General features: G+C 44.0%; 1 protein-coding gene across 4 annotated transcripts in view; it reads right to left on the reverse strand.

The window, feature by feature from the left end:
* The window catches only part of LOC147031314 (lethal(2) giant larvae protein homolog 1-like), a 152,678-nt gene that overhangs the window by 99,078 nt on the left and 33,980 nt on the right, over positions 1–19,620 (reverse strand). For 3 of the 4 annotated variants that reach the window (XM_085861592.1, XM_085861575.1, XM_085861585.1), the window contains exon 3: positions 1,414–1,511. In XM_085861592.1, the coding sequence (XP_085717718.1) occupies positions 1,414–1,511 (98 nt within the window). Of the gene's footprint in view, positions 1–1,413; positions 1,512–13,628; positions 13,842–19,620 lie in introns of those variants that run through there. The other variant, XM_085861599.1, reaches the window with a different exon arrangement.

Genomic DNA, 19,620 nt, shown 5'->3' on the forward strand with positions numbered 1-19,620 from the left:
GTAGTACGTGAAGGAATTTGGAATTTTGCAATGATGCCGGCAATAACTCAACTACTCTTTGCAAAGGAAACTGTGGGGTCTTTAACATCCACAAACTACTACCCTGAGACAGGACGCCCATTTAACGTCCATCTGAGGGACGACGTACATTGATGAATCACCCCGCTGTGAAACACTAGGATGACCGTTTATAGCTGGGCCAAGATTCAAACCTAGGGTAGACAGCTCAGAGTACCTCGAGGCAATACCGACAGCCTAGAGCCCAAGACACAAATATATACAAGCATAAACAAAAAAATACAGGTTCGTATTTCATTATAAAATAAAATAAAATAAAACCAAGTTGGCATTTTAATTTTGAATGGTTGCATCTCGTTCAGAAAATTTTGAATGCACCCCATAGATGCATAAATAAAATTGAAATGCACTTGGTAGAGCGCATACCTCCACCCGGCTGAACAGTTTACGTTTTGTATCCAACCGATAGGACGGATTTGAATCCGGATCTGAAACAAAATCGAATCAGCTCATCACCGAACCAACTCATCCACCTAGTTTTGTCATAACTCGTCCAGAACTTTTTAAAATAGCATCCTACGTATCGTTTTTATTTATTTTTTTTAGCCCTATCGCTCAATGGTGAAGAATCACTTCAAAAATTCTCAGATGTGGATACGGATCTTCACCGAAATGGAATCAATATCGCAGATTGAGAGACATAATGTTGTAACTGCATTTTTGGCGAAATTGAAATGGCTCTCATGTATTTCAACACCATTTATCTTTCAGTGCAATATTGTTGTAACTGCAAATATAAACCCAGTCTTCTCATCTGAGTAAGATTAAAATATTGTAAACTACACACATCGCAATTTGCAGGAAATGGGAAATTTTCAGTTCCAACATTATGTCTCTCAACCCACGATATGTCCTTGTCACACACCCAATATATCCACCAAATTTTGTCCGAATGAGTCCATAACTTTTTGGAGATATCCTGCTCACAGACAGACAGACAGAAACATATGCTTTGCACTTCTTTTTTTCCTTGGCCACCTTTTTTGGAATTGCTTTGGGTGTGTTTGCATCAATGGAGATAGCAAATGGCAACTTTGTTCTGAGGCACAGGCGGAGATAATTTTCTTGGGTTAGTTATGTTGCAGATATAATTGGTTGGTGTGATTGGTTTTATCTTTTGGTGTTGCTGTACAGATATGATTGGTGTTATTGGTTTTATCTTTTGGTGTTGCTGTATTGAATTCTACACACTTGTGAGATTGTATCACCTGCAAGAGCTCTTCAGCAATCTGTTGAACTGTGAACGTTTGTTTTTCAGGTGTAATAGTGCATTCATTCATTCATTGCCTCCACCACCGAAAATCTATATACCATTCCCCCAAGAAGCAAGGATACATTGTGATGCTTCCATTCTTGGTTCCGATAGCCATGATCTGCAGCACTTGATCATAGGCCAAAGCACTGGGCTGGTGAGGGAAACCATGTTGCACTGTCTGTGGAAACAAGCACAGAAAGTGATTATTTAAAGACAGCAAAATAAAAATAAAAACGTATTTTTTTTTTATGGACCAATTTTAAAAATAAAAATAAAAAAGGCACAGTTATTTATTATAATCAGTGTTGATAAAAGCATATTTACCAGCTAGCAAATCAAGGTGCTGCCTATGAGTTGAGCATCGATCAGAGCAAAAGAAGGAAAAGTTGGTGTTGGGAGAACAGTGTAATAAAGCAAGTGACTGGATCAAAAGTTAGGGGTCAAAGATCAAAGAATGATCAAGGGTCCTCAGATACCAGACTTAGTGGCATTATGGTTCGAGCATCTGCTCTGAGCCTGGGAGGTTGGAGATTCGATTCACATGAAAGACTTTAATAATGGTACATGTTGCTTCTTTGCTTGATGCTCACAAATTAATGGATAGAGCACAAACAAACCCAGTAGAGTTGGTATCCATGAGGAAGAGGAAATTCCTCCTCAATTGCCCCAATGAGTGGGCAGAGAAAAGTGGCATCATAAAAGATGGTGTTTCTGGTACCCAGAAGTGCTCTGGGAAGTGATGTCACTTCCATCAACCTCAGTTGCTGTTTTTGTCTATCTGCTATTATCTCCTGTATGTGTGCATGATTTGTCTTACAGCTTCTCAACAATCCTTAAATCCAGTAGAAAACAAATGGGTCAAAAAGCAAGGGGAAAGAAGTTTTACTTGGATAAAGGTCAAACATTGAAGGGACCACATCAATGATCAGTCGTGAAATATCACGGGTCAGAGACTAAAGGTAGTTGCACCATCATAGGTTGGTCCCACCACCAACCTATTTGTGGTGAGAGAGCAGTAGGTCCCGTTTTTTTTCATTTTATGTGTGGGAAATACCAATGTTGAAAACTCGAGTCCACAGCACCCGGGAGGAAAAGGTGCGAGGCGAGTGCACCATCCTAAATGGGAGAGCAAGAGTCCATTGCACGACAGACAAATGCCTTGTTGGCTGCGAGAAGCTCTATAATGTTTTACAAAGGAAGAAGTTGTCATAACAAAGGATGCCTAGTCTGAGTCTGGCTTTGATATGTTGTCTGCCCAAGAAAGTTTGGAGGTGATTATTTGATTCAGATTTTCACAAGATTGAACTGCTTCCAGTGATTGATTGCTTAAACAAAGCTCTTTGATGACCCTTCTGAAGAGAGAGTGTGAGAATGCGAGATTTGCCTGGATTGATATACGTTATTGCAAGTGTTGAATCAAAATCTGATCCTTTGTAGGTCAGCATAGAGTGGTTGCTGTCGGCTTGTTGGGGGATTTTGAATTGTACGGTGCAATTGTGGAGTGATCTGTCGGGATAAGTTTTCCAAAGCGTCGGAGAGGTTACAGAGTAATGTCTACTAGGAACGCACCATTCCAGCCTCCACTGGGAGAAGAAACAAGAGGATTCCATTGAAAGTTACTGCATTGACTGACTGCAGAAAACTTGGCAAACAGAGGAGGGCCTCAAATACCTGAGATATGTTCAAACACTCAGTCAGAAACTCTTGCTTGAGATCCATGGCCTTGATCAGTTGGTGAGAGAGCAGCAGCAGTCAATGCAGTTGAATGGACAGGACAAAATCCAAACTGATGGCCAAAGATCAGGCCATTTGAAAAAAAGGAAAGATAATGTAAGCTGCAATGGTAGATTTTATAACTTTCCTGATTAACAAAAGCAAGCGAACTAGCCTGCAGTTGAGAGTATCTGTGTTTGCACCATTCTTGTGACTTGGCATGGTGTAGGCTGTATTCCAAGTGGAGGAGAGTTAGCCTAATGTGAAGGACAGGATGAAGAGAGCAGACATAGGATAAGCAAGAGCGGTTGAGCATGGCTCGAGAGGATGGGTGCTGATTGCATCTGGGGCTGTCAACAAGGCAAGGTCAAGGCTGGCCAGAACTTTCGATACATTCTTGAGTGAAAAAAAGTGAGGCCAGAAGGCAGTGAGGACCAGGGAGAAAAGTGAAGAAAAAGATGGATAGTTTAAGGACATGAGCTTTGGAGATTACATGAAAAAAAATGCACCGTGAAGACACTCAGCCATATTTCAAGTGCAGTCAGTTGTGCCATTTGAGATGAGGGAGGGGATGGAATGGGAGCACACAGATACAGACTTAACTAGAGAGTTCAAAGAGCACGATACCCCACACAGTGTTCAAGGATCGACTTCAATTTTAATAAAATAATGAATCCAAAGATAGTATAAAAAAATTAATCTGGAAGTTTAGTGCTACTGAAGCAGTTCATTTTAAGAGATGGAGGCTTTGTTGGTCACCATGAAACACTGTGTCAATCAGCATCACACAAAGCCACATCTGCAGCCTCTTCTTCACCCTGACACTGCACCTTCTCGCATGTCATAGCCACTTCCCAGGGGCAGCTCGACATTTCCCATTACATACACCACCGGACAGAACTTATCGAAGTGCTGAAAAACTGGAGGTTCTTGAAAGTATTATGAAAGCGATTTGTGTTCTACAGTGTTCAACTGGTTTTACCACCATTTTACCAAGTGTCTATTACATCACCAATCTAAAATGTTACATTTGGCCCCCCAAAAAATGTTGGGTTTCCGGCAATATACTGCTCAATGAATGGGGTAGGGAGGTGGGGATTTATTTTTTGTGTGTAGGGGGAGGGGGGGGGTTGTTTTTTTTGGACATGTTTAAATGGAAGCATTAAAGTATTTCAAATTCTACATCATTCCTACCAGTACGTTCATAGTTGAAAAGATATACAATCGTGAACTTTAACATGTCCATCATGAGATACAAAATTATTGGTAAAACAATATTATGTAGACAAGTCAGAGGATTAATTGACACCAATTTTGTCAATTAATTATTAACACATATATATATATGTATATATATATATATATATATATATATATATATATATATATATATGTATATGTATGTGTATATATATATATATATATATATATATATATATACATACATATATATATATATATGTACATATACATATATGTATATATATATGTATATATATATATTATATATACATATATATATATATATATATGTTTTCCCTTATACGTTATACGTTTTCCCTTTCGGAAGGAAAGTTTTCCCAAGCAGAGTTAATATTGGATGCGGATGAGATAGAGGACCAATACTTTTATAAGAGGGCAGATTGATTACAATTCATTCCGGATGACTGGCAAGGACATCAGACTCTGTGGCCCAGGGGAACCTCTCCAACAGCTGCCAGAGATATTTGTACTTTAACAAGAACATTGGAGAGGAGCAAAGTGGGCTGGAGGAATAGGAGATGTTGGAAGGAAAGTTTGGCATTCCCAAGTCAATGATGGAGGACATACCATTTAATACTCACACAACAAACAACATAATAAAATAAAATAAAAATTAAAAAAAAATAACTTTCATTTGCCACAAAGTCCTTCAGAACACAGTCCACTGCAATGTATCAAACTGATGCATCCAGTTGGGCTGGAAGCCACAAAATAAAATAAGAAATAAAATAAATAAATCAGAGGATATCCTTTGCAAGCTGTGATTTACAACACTTGCTCAAGCTTTGAGAATGAGGTAACCAATCAGGCAGAACCACTTCAGTCCAGCAATTATGTAATATAGACATCCACCACATTCAGCAAATATTCCCAGACTAGCAGACATAACCCGTCACTTTACTGACAGAAAAATAAGGGAGAGAGAGAGAGAAGAAGGAGAAGAAGGAGGAGGAGGAGGAGGAGGAGGAGGAGGGGAAGGAGGAGGGGAAGGAGGAGGGACGGAGGGGGGGTGAAGAGGCGGGCACAGGAGGGGTTGGGGAGCGAAGACGGGGTGAGGAAGGGGGGAGCTTGGAAGGGGGGAGGGGAAGAGTGAGGAGAAGGGGGGTGGGGAGAGCGAAGCCTCACCGAACGTCATGATACACTCCGGAGAGGGGAAGGGAAGGGAGCGAGAGGGGAAGGGAAGGGAGCGAGAGGGGAAGGGAAGGGAGCGAGAGGGGAAGGGAAGGGATCGAGAGGGGAAGGGAAGGGATCGAGAGGGGAAGGGAAGGGAGCGAGAGGGGAAGGGAAGGGAGCGAGAGGGGAAGGGAAGGTGATGTGAAGTGAGGGGAAGGGCAGGGTGATAAAACGTGCCCAAACAGCAACGTTTTCTTTTTAAACTGCTGGATTCTATATAAAACCAGGCAGGAGCATTTAAAACCCACAAGATCTCCATAGCAAATTCAAAACGAAACAGTCAGTCCTTAACAGTTCCCTTAACAGAGTGGGAGGAGTGGGGGAGCAGAAAGAGAGAGGGAGAGGGATGGGAGAGCAGGGGGAGAGAGGGAGAGGAGTGGGAGAGCAGGGGGAGAGAGGGAGAGGAGGGGGAGAGAGAGAGGGAGAGAGAGAGAGGGTGGGAGAGGGGTGAGAAAGGGAGAGGAGTGATAGAAGAGGGAGAGGAAGAGAGAGGAGGGAGAGGAAGAGAGAAAAGAGTGAGGAGGGGGCACAACAGGGGTAGGGGAGCTTGGAGGTGAGGAAGGGGGGGGATCTGGGAAGGCAGGGAAGAGCAACGCCTCACCAAACATCGCAATACACGCTGGGAGGTGGGGGTGAGAGCAAGGATAATGGGGGATAGAGAAGAGGAGGGAAGGGAGAAGTGGAGAGGGGATGTGGTTTGGGAGGAGGTAAGCAGGAGTGGGCGGGGAGGGAAAGCAGCGTGAGGGGAAGGAAAAGGAAAGGGCGATAAAACACGTCCCAACAGCAACATTTTCAGCAACCGCCGGGTTTTTGTAAAACGAGGCAGGAGCATTTAAAATCCACACTATCTACCTGGTAAATTGAAAACTAAACCGTCAGTACTTAACAGAGGGGGGGGTGGGGAAGCAAGGAGAGAGAGGGTGAGGGGTGGGAGAGGGAGAGTGACGAGAGGAGAGGAGAGGTGAAGGGTATTCCGGAAGATGTGACGCCCAGTTTAGCGTCCATCTGAGAGATGGCACACACATTGATAAATCACCCTACCTGTGAAACACCCAGATGACAATTTATAACTGGGTCGGGAATCAAACCCAGGCTAGCCTGCTGATTACATTGAGAGGGAGCATGCGGACCTCTCGGCTATCCTGCCGTGATGTGGCGATTCATTACTTTGTTATTTCAACAAGTGAAAACATATTTTACGCATTGTAATCTAATTTATTTTGCCTTCCTAACTCCAGAGATGTTATAAGCACGACACTCCAACAAAACTTTTAAAAAACGAAACATTTAATTTTTAATATGTATCTATCTTTGTCAAAGTGACGGGTCGTATAATTAAAGAAGATTGTACAAAAAGGCAAAACATGGCGTAAAATAAAATTTCACATTTGCAGCGAGCGAACCATCGCCCGGCTCACCGTACGAGGCACCACACGGCCAAACGCAGGCGGGGCGGCCATGAACTTTTTTCAAGTCGATCAATACTTTCAGTGACAGTGCGAATAGTGTCGAGCACTCGCCAAGTGGCTTAAGCACTCAAGCAAGCACTCCAATGAAATGGTTGATAAGGAATGGCTGGCTTGGCAAATGATGAGCGATTGCCGATCAGTTATATAAACACCATGCACCCGTTAATGTACGGAATGTCAAGCGATGTCCCAATTGGACATGCGAACACTTTCTCGCAGTCAGAACCGCTGATTAAGTCAATAAAGAAGTTAAAATTTTGAAATTTGGCTGAGATCGATAGATTCTATCGGTTACGGGATGTGCGGAAATTAAATAAAGCCACAAACGCTGGCGGATCCGGGCGTTCATAAGCATAATGATCAGGCAATCGATGATATGTGAGGAAAGTGAAAAAATAAAAACCATCATTAAGAAACCATTGCAGCCTGTTCCAAGTCAAGAGATTGTTGAACATTCCAAAAAAAATTAAAATGGCAGTTTCGCGAGCTGACATAGCTGAAAAAGATGGCGCGCCGCCATCTTGGTAAGACTTCTTTTGATTTTCCGTGATGAGCATGCCCTAAATTATCTTCAAAAGTGGTGTTTAAATTAACCCAAAGACACAGTTTTCATTCATGCGCCACTTTGGAGCTCCATTGGTATGCATTCAAAGTTTGGGGCCACTAGCTTTCATGGTTTTGGAGTTATGGAGGAGATGGACAGACTGACAGATGGAGACACACACTGACATTTATCATCATCAATAAAACCTCAAATAACTGATACAATTGGTAAGAATAATTCCTGACTTTAACCAAATTATTAGGGCGCTCACAGGGATGCGAGGAACATACGTACAAGGTAAAATGTGACTTCAAGTCCTCAACTGCCCACCCCCCACCACAACAAACCCCAAGCCATCAACCCCCTCCCAACCACAACTCCTCCTTAACCCCATCTCCCAAATCTTCCTTAAACCCCCACAACCCCCAAAGTCTCAATCTCTCCCTCCCAACTGTGTCTCATCTTTACTCCCTCTGCCCCTGTCATCCCCTCCTCCTCTCCTCCTAATAAAAGCAAAAGGGCATTCCCACATTGATCATTACGTAAGTCTTCATTACCTCATCAAAACCCCAGAATATTAAACCCCTTCCCCTCCCCATCATGTGCAATCACCGACTTCACAAAAACTGCGATCAAAACAGCAGCAGCAGCAGCAGCATGGCTCCTGCAGGTCATGACCCATCACGGATGCATGTCTAACTCTCAATGCCGCAATATATGGGGAAACCCCATGGCACTGCAACTCTCAAGTGACCGTGAGCAGCCTAATTGTGCCAATAAACAGCCCAAAACCAATCATCTTCTTCCTGATGTGTACCGTATATACACGACACACCGTTAAAATAAATAATGACAGTAGTTTTCATTCACAATCTCGCAAAATTCCATTATCAAGATTCTACAGTAAAAACAGCATTTAAGTAAGGTAAATTATTTAAAGAGGGGTGGGGGGGAGGGCATAAAAGGTCATTGGCAATGGAACAAAAACTATATATAAAACCGGAACTCCATGGACAAAGACATTTATAATGACATGGTTCCTGGTCGAGTAGATTCAGAAAAAATTGTCACAAAGACAAAAACAGAATAAGCGTATTATTACACAAGATTGCAAGCCTTCGGTAAAGGGTTTAAATCCTTCCTCTTCTCCAATGGCTTGATTTCCATTCATCAATTTGGTTTCAGACCAGGTCACTCTACCCTGGATATGCTGCTTCTGCTCTCCCAACAATGGATGGAGGTCCTCAATGCCAGACAGGAAATCCGAGCCGTATCCCTGGACATATCACGTGCTTTTGACACAGTCTGGCACCCTGCCCTACTCACCAAACTCTCTTCCCATGGTGTTCAAGGCCATCTCCACTCATGGCTCGCAGACTTCCTCTCCTGTCGCAGTCAACGTGTGGCCCTAAATGGAGTTCTTTCATCCCCTCTTCCTGTGCAGGCTGGAGTTCCTCAAGGTAGCGTTCTGGGCCCTGTTCTTTTTCTGGTTTTCATCAATGATCTCTCGGACTCTCTGGAAAATCCTCTATTTCTCTTTGCTGACGACTCCACCCTCTGCCGTACCATCTGTCATCCCTCAGACTGGCAAGCAGCAGCTTCTTCGCTCACTGCAGATCTGGATAAAATCACAAACTGATCCAACACGTGGAACATGTCTTTCAATCCAGACAAATCTCACACTCTCACTATGTCTCTTCGAAAGGACCGTTTAGAAAACCCCCCCATCCACTTTCTCAACAATCCTCTGGAAGAAGTCTTTTCTTTCAAGCTTCTGGGTCTCACTATCTGCCATGACCTTTCCTGGGAAAGTCACATTTCCAACCTTGCCTCAAAAGCCAGTCGCCGACTGGGAATCCTCCGTCGTGCAAAGTCCTTCCTCGGCCCTCTTGAGCTCCTGACCACTTACAAAGCTTTTGTCCGTGGCCTGATGGAGTACTGCTCTCCCCTCTGGGCTGGTGCTCCTGCCTCCCACCTTTCTCGGCTTCACGCTGTCAAAACCAGGGCATTTAAGATCATCGGCATCTCCCGCAATGAAGCTGAGTCTTTGGGCCTCTCACTCAATCACAGCAGGTTGGTCGGTGGTCTTTCTGTCTTTTACAGACTCCTCTCCAGCCTTGCCCCCCCCTGCTCTCTCTGCGATTTGTCCCCACCACATTTCCACAGGGCGCTCAAGGTCCGCCAACAACCCCCTTCTGGTAAAACTACCAAAATCACGAATCACTGCTCATCTTCACTCTTTCATTCCTCTTTTTTTCCCGCCTTTGGAATAAACTTCCTCACTCTATTCTTTCCCATTCTTCCCTCCAGGCTTTCAAAACAGCTGTTCACCACCACCTCTTATCTTCCCCCATCCAAATCCTCGATCTTTTCTACCCCCGATAATCCACCCAAGCCCACTTCCTTAATTTCTCCTGCTTTCCTTCCTGAAAGTCCCTGAAATGTCCATCTTCTCTTCGCCATGTTCCCCGTCCCATCCCAATCCCTCTCCCTTCCACAGTTCACCTAATGTGTCTGTTCCCCACTGTTTTGTCCCTTCCACTCCCGCCCCTCTTGTCTCATGCCTCCTTGCTGTGAGTTGTGTGTTAGCTCTCATACGAGCCTCGACCAAGGTATTAAAAAAAAAAAAATAAAAAAAAATAAACAGATGATGACTATCATTTTATAGGTGCACCGTGTCCCTCTATCATTCTCTGTTCAAGTCATGTTGTTCTGATAAATAAATAACCAGGTGCAACTGAGAAGTTATTGGAAAATCAGAGTAACCTTACCTAACCAGTCGCCAAAATAGATTCTAATGATGAAGATTTTATGCTTGGTATAACAATTCACTGCAGGAACTAAGCTGTGATGCTTCAAGGTAACAGAGAAGGACAATCACTAAACTATTGGCATTTTGTAAAGCAGAGAGATTGGTACAAACAAGCACAGTTACAGAAGAGGAATACCAAGAAAACGTGTGGAGGTGAAAGGATAAATGGTAAAAATTCTATTTTGGCATATATGCAATATTGATTACTACGAGATGCATTCCGGAATATGAAATGGTCATGTTGAACCCAAAACAACAAACGAGACATCATGACTTCGACCAATATGCCTCCATCCAGATTAAATCTTTCCTTACTCTAACTTTGAACTAAAACCTCAAGACCATTTGACCTCATTTGATCTAATCTGTAGATTATGTGCAAGTACTTGGTTCAGTTCAAATCGCATAACCAAGGGTATCACATTACCAGGAGTTTTAATGTGACCTCTGAGCCTTGACCTTTCAGCAACAAATAATCTCTCATGGATGGATGCACTGACAGAGGTTTATGCATACTTACACCAACTTTGATTTAAATCCCTTCAGCTGCTCTCAAGTATCATATTTTTAGCTGACATGACTTCTGACCTTTGACCTCTTGATGCCAAAACCTAATCAGTTCATCTTTGCATGATAATATATACTTATACTAAGTTTGGTCGAAATCCCATCACTGATTCACAAGTTGGAGCAGACAGAATTTTTGCCTAACGGGACCCTCAGACCTTTGACCTCTTGATCCCATAATCTAATCAGTTTATCTTAACATCATTATACATATTTGTAGCAAGTTTGACATCGATGATAGATCCCTTCAGCCATTCGTAAGTTATCGCTAAAACGAAAACCTAGCATGGACACATGGACAACCCAAGCACCGAATGTCTCCAGCGACTTCGTCAGAGGAGGCGTAAAAACATTTTGCTGCACTTGAGTCAACTCCACACAAATATAAGTTGGGGTTTAAAAAAAAAAAGAATTACAAGCCAAAAGCATTGTCAATATTAAAATGAAATTGTCAAATATTCAACATGCATCACCAAACAAGTCCTTTTATGCAGGTCCACATTTTCAACATTGAAATACTCAGTTGTTATTTTAGATAGAGCATTAAAAAAAACATATATTTTTGTTTGTTTGTTTGAAAGCTTGTTTTCTATTGCCATTAATATTTCCATGTTGGTGGTTCTGTGAACAAGCACAACAGCCATGACTGGTCAGGAAATGATCAAACACAGGCAAAGTCAGCAAAAACGGCTTGGTTGTTGCGGAATTACTTCAATCCAACTCACTGGACCTTGCATCCTCCACGATAGAATGACCAAACAGGGTCTTGGAAATGCTTCAAATATATATATATATATATATATATATATATATATATATATATATATATATATATATATATATATATATATATATATATATATGTATATATTCTTCAGAATACAACTTCCCTTTTACGTCAATGCAACTTATTCAGTAGTCATTTTTGTATCATTTTATAGATTAGTTCAAGTTTTCGTTCCAGTCGTCTTCATGAATGAACCACTTGCATGCTGGGATAGGTTTAAATTGACGTGGAAGAATGACCACAGCTTTATAAAAACCGCCGACGTCGTAGGCCGCGTTTATCTGCACAGCCACAGTGGGTACAACAATGTCACCAGGCTTCTCGGTACTTGGAGGAAAAAAAAAACATTTACGCAAAAGGTGGTCGAAAAGATGAAAATATTTTAAAATCGAAAAAGCAAACAAATTCAGAAATTAGCACAGGGGTGTTCCGTTGAGGGTGTGCAACTGAGCATAAAGATTGCTCCTCGCAATCACTTTTCCACTTTTTTGGACGTGACGTTTATGTCCTCAAAAGGTTGGCAAAGTACCGGATTCAGGTTACAAATAGTCTCCAACATTGTCATCAAAATGTCACTTCTATTTCAGGCGGCATTCAACATTGTCTACCAAACAAACGTTTCCAGGAAATCGTAGGAGGCTTGCAAGAGGGTGTCGTTGGAGAAAGAAATGACAAAGAAATGGCAAAGTAAACTCGGGGCAGGTAATGCTTCAATCGGCTTGCCCGAAGGTACATGATTGCATCCAAAGAGCATCGCTGCCAAAACAGTTGCTCAAATGGTAACTCCTCGTCAAAGCGACATCACGTCGAACTGCAGCTTTGATGCACGTCACACACACACAGCTATCTGCAGCGGTGATCTGCTTGCACACTCATATAGAGCAACAAAAGTGAGCCGATAATCTGGATTCGAAAGAGCTCAAGCATCTGTTGTGATAACAAGATGCTCTGTATTCCATAATACATTTTTTTTTTTAAACAGCTCTGAAAATGGGAGAGGGAGAAAGTAAGGGAGGAGGCAGGGGTGGGAAAAATTATTCTTAAATCTTGTAATAAAACTAACAATATTTTCACTGCATTTCAAAAGAGGAACAGAGTACATTTTATGAGCGTATAATTATGATGTTCTGAGGAAGTGGGTGTTTAGAGGAGGGAGGGAGGGAGGTCAATCAAAATCAAAACAATAACAGCTATAGGAAGTGCAAAATACAACGATGACGACAACAACAACAACAACAACAACAACAACAACAACAACAACAACAACAACAACAGGCAAAATGTACATTTCCCCCACAAAAAAGTTTCACACTTGGAAATCCCTTCACACTGATTTTTTTTGTTGTTGCTTGCAGTCGCCATGCTGACAACTCGTCACGCCTTCAGACTGGGTGTGGTACGAGTTGGGGGAACGATGCCACGTAAAGCCTGATCGGAGTGTATAAAACCATAATACCGATAAAGGTACTCTGCAATATAAAGTGCAACGAGTAACATAAATAAATGAGAGTTTTAAAAGTGGCAGAAGTATAACAATTAAAAAGGAAACCAACCATTCACTGAATCAATAGGAGGTGCACTTTGTGTGACCATCATCTTCAGGCTTTATTTTTGGAAGCAGGCGAAATAAATATAAAACGGAACGAGAGAACACGATGATAAAGCCCCTATATAACACCTTCTCACCAGATAAGATCAAGCTATTGAGTGCTTGTAAAACATGCAGGTCAGAAACGGATTCCTCACTTTGCTTGGTAATAACCGAGCAGGAACACCAATTGCATAAATGGGAAGAAAAGAAGAAAAACAAAGAATACCTTGAACCCACCTCCAAGTGCTTGTTTTCATACCAGTGGCAGCACAGAGTTATTGCCTGGCTCATCAACACAAGCAAACAATTGTTTACAAACGGCCTCTTTTGAACAGCTGACGGTCACATACAAGTCAATGCAGGGTGTAGCACTTACAGCCAGCGGCTTGCGAGTCGCTCGTTTCAGAGGCATCATGGCTGTTGGGCTCACCGCAGGCCTGCAGCTCAATCCCCCTACCGACGACTACAGCCTCCACAAAGGTCAGCATGCGTCTCGCAATCGGTCAGGAAGGAAAAGGCAGGACACACTTTGAACCCGGGCCACCCAGCAAGCTAACAGCTGGCAATCGAGCAATCACTCCCAGCAACGCTTGCAGAAGTAAATGAATCGTACAATGCGGAAGCGGCGAACTGACAGCTCCACACATGGGCCGATTACAATATATGGATGGGCGTTCCTCGCAGCGAAAACATCAAGGCAAAAGGAAAAGGGAGGGTGGAAGCAAGGAGCTTAATAAACTAGTTGGTCTTTATCGCTGTGCTCAATAATTTAAATCCAACACACAGGCAGGAAGCACAGAATCTGCACGTGGCCTTGAAGTCGAGTAGATTTTGAAGAGACTTTCCAACCATGAACCGACCTCGGGGCACAGTCAAAAAAAATTAAATTCATAACTAAGTATGCACAAATGATCAAAGCATTCTAACCCTAACAAATTTCACAAGTTTGGGGAAATCAAAGCCACATTAATAAGGTGATTCTGTCTGAGTTGGAAGCAAGCCAACATCATCCCATTACAATTTTTTTAAAGGTGCAAAAAGCAATCCCCTTAACTCCAGACCTATCAGTCGACTTCCAATGATCATCAAGGTCATGGAATCCACCATCACAGTTTGTAGGAAATCCTTTTTCTCCAACAGCCTCATCTCAGATCACTATTTTGGACATGGTGCTTCTTAAACTCTCCCAACAATGGATGGAAGCCCTCAATGTCAGACATGAGATCAGCACCATCTCTCTGGACATAAAACTCAAGCTTTCGATACACTCTGGCTGCTCTCCAAACTCCCTGTCGATGGAATCCAAGGCCAACTCCACACATGGCTGACTGACTTCCTCAACTCTCGTAGCCAACGTGTGGCTCTCAACACAATACTTTCATCTCCTCTCCCTGTCGACGCTGGAGTACCCGAAGGCAGCATTCTTGGCCCAGTCATATTCCTCATCTTCATAAATGATCTCTCTGGCTCACAGGAAAAAAATCACCTTCATCTATTTGCTGATGACTCCACCCTCTGCTGTGACATCTCTCATATTTCAGACAGCAGTCTCTTCCCTCTCTGCAATCCTTGATGGAATCACAAGCTGGTCAAACACTTGAAATACCTGTATGGCTTTCAATCATGAGAAATATATCTCTATCTCTATCTCTATCTCTATCTCTATCTCTATCTCTATCTCTATCTCTATCTCTATCTCTCTCTCTCTCTCTCTCTCAGAAAGAACCATTTGGTAAACCCTCCCATATACTTTCTTAACAATCCTCTTGAGGAAGTTCAGTCACTCAAACTTCTGGGTCGCACTATTGGACATGATCATTCTTGAGTAATCCACATTTCAAAGTTGGGCTTCAAAGCCAGCCACCGAATGGGCATCTTCCGTCATACAAAGTCGAGAGACAGAGACAGAGAGAGAGACAGAGAGAGGGAGAGATTTCCCAAGGTTGAAAGACAGGAGGGAGGAAAGGGGGGGAGGGTCAAGATCCTAACCTTACAAAGGGATCCCAATGTAATGTAGCAACGTAAAAACAAAGCACATCATGTGTTAAAACAACTGCAGGAACATCTAAATTTTCTCCACACTACATCTGCACTGAGGAACATTGGCACAAAGCTTCAAAGCCTCCATGCAATTATTGTCAATTGCAGAAACACTGCAAACAAGTAGAGAGGTCAGATCTTAAGGACAAATTAATTTATGTACCTCCAAATATGAGAGAATTTATGAATGCCAACCCCCTCACACCTAGTATGCATAGCCTAACCCTACCTTTTTCTTTGTCCAATCTCCTCCCGTCTCTCCGACTCATCCCACAATCCCAACTTTTACACTCATGTTTTGCCATTCAATTGTCAATTTCACAAATCATGCCACAGCAACCGCATTAAAACTGTGGCCCCAACATGGTTAATTTGGATGAAAAATGTGCCACCATCAGAATGAAATTCAAAAACACATTACAGAAAAAGTAGATTGATCTGCTCGACACAGATGTCACGTGTTTCAGATAAAAGATGCGAGTAAAGCACTTCTCAGATGGTTTTAAATGAGTTGGAGACGGCTCACAGGAGAAGTAAACATAGACACACACACTGGCTCGCATTTATGTTAGGGTGGTAGGGACCCATTATTGCAAAAGCAAAAAAAATTAAAGAGGGGGGAGGGGGGAGTCAGCCCCAAAAAAATATGCACAAAGAACGACTCAAGTAGCATTTCATCCATGGCAAACAACCTTCCTCAAGCCTTAGTCTTAACTCAGGCTTGTGGCTCAATTTTTTTTTTATTCTCTTCACAACCGTCTTTCGGTCATGTTCCAGAGCAAGGAGTGAATTGAGCATAAAGCCATAAAAGTCAATCTGGGTTCGCAACCAGCATGTCCAGCTGTTTGATAGATGTACACGAGTACTCATGCAACTGAAATTGTGCTCGTGTAGTTCTGGAGAGGTGCAATGTTGCCGACTGCCCCCCACCTCCCCCCCCACCCCCCACTGAGCTGGATATCTTGGACAGAGTATGCAAAGTGAGAATGAAGTGGTATCGTTTGCCTGTGAGAGAGAGATGATGCTTGACAGAGATCTTGTCGTGTGTGGTGAGCAGACACGTTACGAGCAGGAGCGGCGTGGCAACATTAGGAAGTACGAGAGTGATGTGGCATTGTTTACATGTCATTGCCATTGATCATTCCTTTGACCATCCCATTTTTGATGTTTGTATCAGAGGTGTACATTGTACAGGGAGGCAAGTTATTTCGTCAGTCTGACAATCTTTCCAGACTTTGGCATGTCACACCAAGAGGACTAAAATCAAACTTTATTGGGTGTGCATCTGAAATGAGAGTCCTACTCATGACAATTACCCTTTAGAATTAGAACCCCCCTTTAAAACCCTTCAGAACCAATGAGAATTACCCCCTTAGAACTCATCAGAATTACCCTTTAGAATTTAATAATTGTATCAAATTGATAGACCAGATCTGCCGACCTGAACCAAAATCGAATAGTCTTGTTCTTGTTCTTGTTCCCGAGCCAACTCATCCACAAAGTTTTTGTGGACAAGTTGGATGTGTCACAACTCGTCCATAACTTTTTGAGATATCATGCTATATATTATTCTTGGCCACATCTCTCAATGGTGTAGAATCACTTAAAAGGTTATTGTATCCAGATCAAGATCTTCATCAAAATTTAATAAATTTGTCCTTGTCACACAACTAACATGGCTGGCCACCAAGTTTCGTCCAAATCCGGCCATTACTTTTTGAGATATCCTTCCCACAGGCAGAGAAACAGGAGTGAAAACAAAACCTCCATCCACCTTCAGTGGCGGCAGAAACGATCATCAATGATCTGACGATCTCGAAAATCCTCTTTATCCATTTGGTAAAAACTCCAACCTCTGCCATACCATCTGTTATCTCTCAGATCCGCAAGCAGCAGCTTATTCGCTCTGCAGATCTGGATAAAATCACAAATTGGTCCAACACGTGAAACATGTCTTTCAATCCTGACAAATCTGTCACTCTCACTATGTCTCTCCGAAAGAACCGTCTGGAAACCGCATCCCTCCCCCCCTTACCCCCCCTTACCCCCCCTTACCCCCCCCTTACCCCCCCTTACCCCCCCCTTACCCCCCTTACCCCCCCCCTTCACCCCCCTTCACCCCCCCCTTACCCCCCCTTCACCCCCCTTCACCCCCCTTCACCCCCCCTTCACCCCCCTTCACCCCCCCTTACCCCCCTTCACCCCCCTTACCCCCCCATCTACTTTCTCAACAATCCACTTGAAGAACTCCTTCCATTCAAGCTTTTGGAAGCCAGTCACCAAATGGGCATCCTCCATCATGCAAAGTCCTTCTTTGGCACACCTGAGCTCCTGACCATGCACAAAGCAGCCTGATGGAGGAATGCTCTCCCCTCTGGGCTGGTGCTCCTGCCTCTCACCTTTCTCAGCTTCAAGCCATGAAAACCAAGGCATTTTGGATCATTGGTAACTCCAGTGATGAAGTTGAGTCTGGGTCTCTCACTCTCTTACCACGGGAAGGTCGGTGATCTTTCTGTCTTCCAGTCTCCTCGCCAGCATTGTGCCCCCCTCTCCCATCCCCCCCACTCTGTGTGCAATCTGCCCCCCTCCCCCCATATTTCAGCAGGGTGCTCAAGGTCCGCCAGCAACCCCTTCTGGTAAAATTTCAAAATCAAGAATCACTGCTCTTCTTCACTGTCATTCCTCTTTTCCTGCCTTTAGAGCAAACTCCCACTCTCTTCAATCCCATTCTCCCTACCAGGTCTTCAAAGCAGCTGTTCACCACCATCTCTTATCTTCCCCCATCCAAAACAATGACCTTTTATACCCATGCTAATCCACCCCAAACCCACCTCCTTCAAATTCCCTGCTTTCCTTCCTGAAAATCTGTCATGAAAGGACCTGAAAATCCCTGTAGTGTCCATCTTGGTTACCCTGTGTGCCCCACCCCATCCCTCTCCCTGCCACAGATCTCCTCATGTCTGTGTTACCCACTGTTTTCTGCTTCCCTCTCCCACCCCTCGTTATACGTTCTGTGGTATAATATTGTTATTGATTTCCGCCCGCCGGCGTGCGGACAGCCGCTTTTAGCCGAATCGCGGCCGTACGCCCACCAGACGAGCAATCCAGTCGCAACCTTCCGGATCAAACACCGGAATCCAGCTACGGGTGTGTTTTTAATGCATACCACACCTTGTCAGTACTCTACCCGCACGCTACAGGGTCCGATCGCCGAACTGTCGATTTACCTAATTATTCGTGCGCGAAGGCTACCGAGAGGTTGTACCTCAACGGAAGCTGCTTGGAAACGAGCCACGTACGCAGCTCGCTCCATAATGCGGATACCGAGCGGTGTATTTATCGCGCAGCCCCGTTGGACCCGATCACTTTATCGGCTATTAAAAAGCCTGCAAATATTCCGAACTTAATGATGGCAGTTCAATTAAGGAAAAGGACGCAACAACCAGCTACATTGAGACAGGCACATTAATTTCCACACACGACGCAAGCAATGAAGAAACATATAAGCAGTATGCAAGGTATGAATGGGGGGATTGGACAGCACATGAGCCGAAAGACCTGCAGCCGTATCTATTTATTATTCACATGCACTTATACGGGTTTACTGACAGACGGCGCCACGCACGCACGCACGCACGCACGCACGCACGCACGCACGCACGCACGCACGCACGCACGCACGCACGCACACACACACACACACACACACACACACACACACACACAGAGAAAGAAATAAAAAGGAAAAACATAACCGTGTGGTGAGCTCCCCAAGCTCGTGTCCTCCACGATCCGGCTTCGCACACGATCCAAGGTGGCTCCGTCACGACCACCGACCCAGCCAGAGCGCCTTCGATCTGGAGCGCCACCTCGCTCACGATCTCTCGATCCGCCTCAGCTCAGAAAAGCCCTCTGCTCACAAAGCTCCCTCTCCTTCTCGCGATTCTCCTCAGAACAAGCTCCCCCGCGCTCGCGTTCCACCTCTATCACCAAGCCCCGCTCCCTTTTCACCTCCCGCCCTCCTTCCAGCATGCGCGGGAAACTTCTCGAAGGAAGCGTTTTCCCTCCAAATCGGGGACGCTCCCTCGCCGCTGTATTTGTCTTTTTCCACTCGCAGGGTGGAATCTCTCGTGTTGGCCGCGGGGACGCTCCCTCGCCGCTGTATTTGTCTTTTTCCACTCGCAGGGTGGAATCTCTCGTGTTGGCCGCGGAGACGCCATTTGTTCGGGGGAGGAGGGGAAGGGTCGTCTGCCTGCTTTCCCTCAACGAACCAGGCTTCTGGTAACCATTGCTGAGATGGAAATGCGGTGGTGTGGTTGTGAAGGTTG

Source organism: Eptatretus burgeri, chromosome 2 (genome assembly GCF_056783735.1).
Source record: "Eptatretus burgeri isolate ZD-2024b chromosome 2, Ebu_testis_v1, whole genome shotgun sequence".
NCBI classification, from domain to species: Eukaryota; Metazoa; Chordata; class Myxini; order Myxiniformes; family Myxinidae; genus Eptatretus; species Eptatretus burgeri.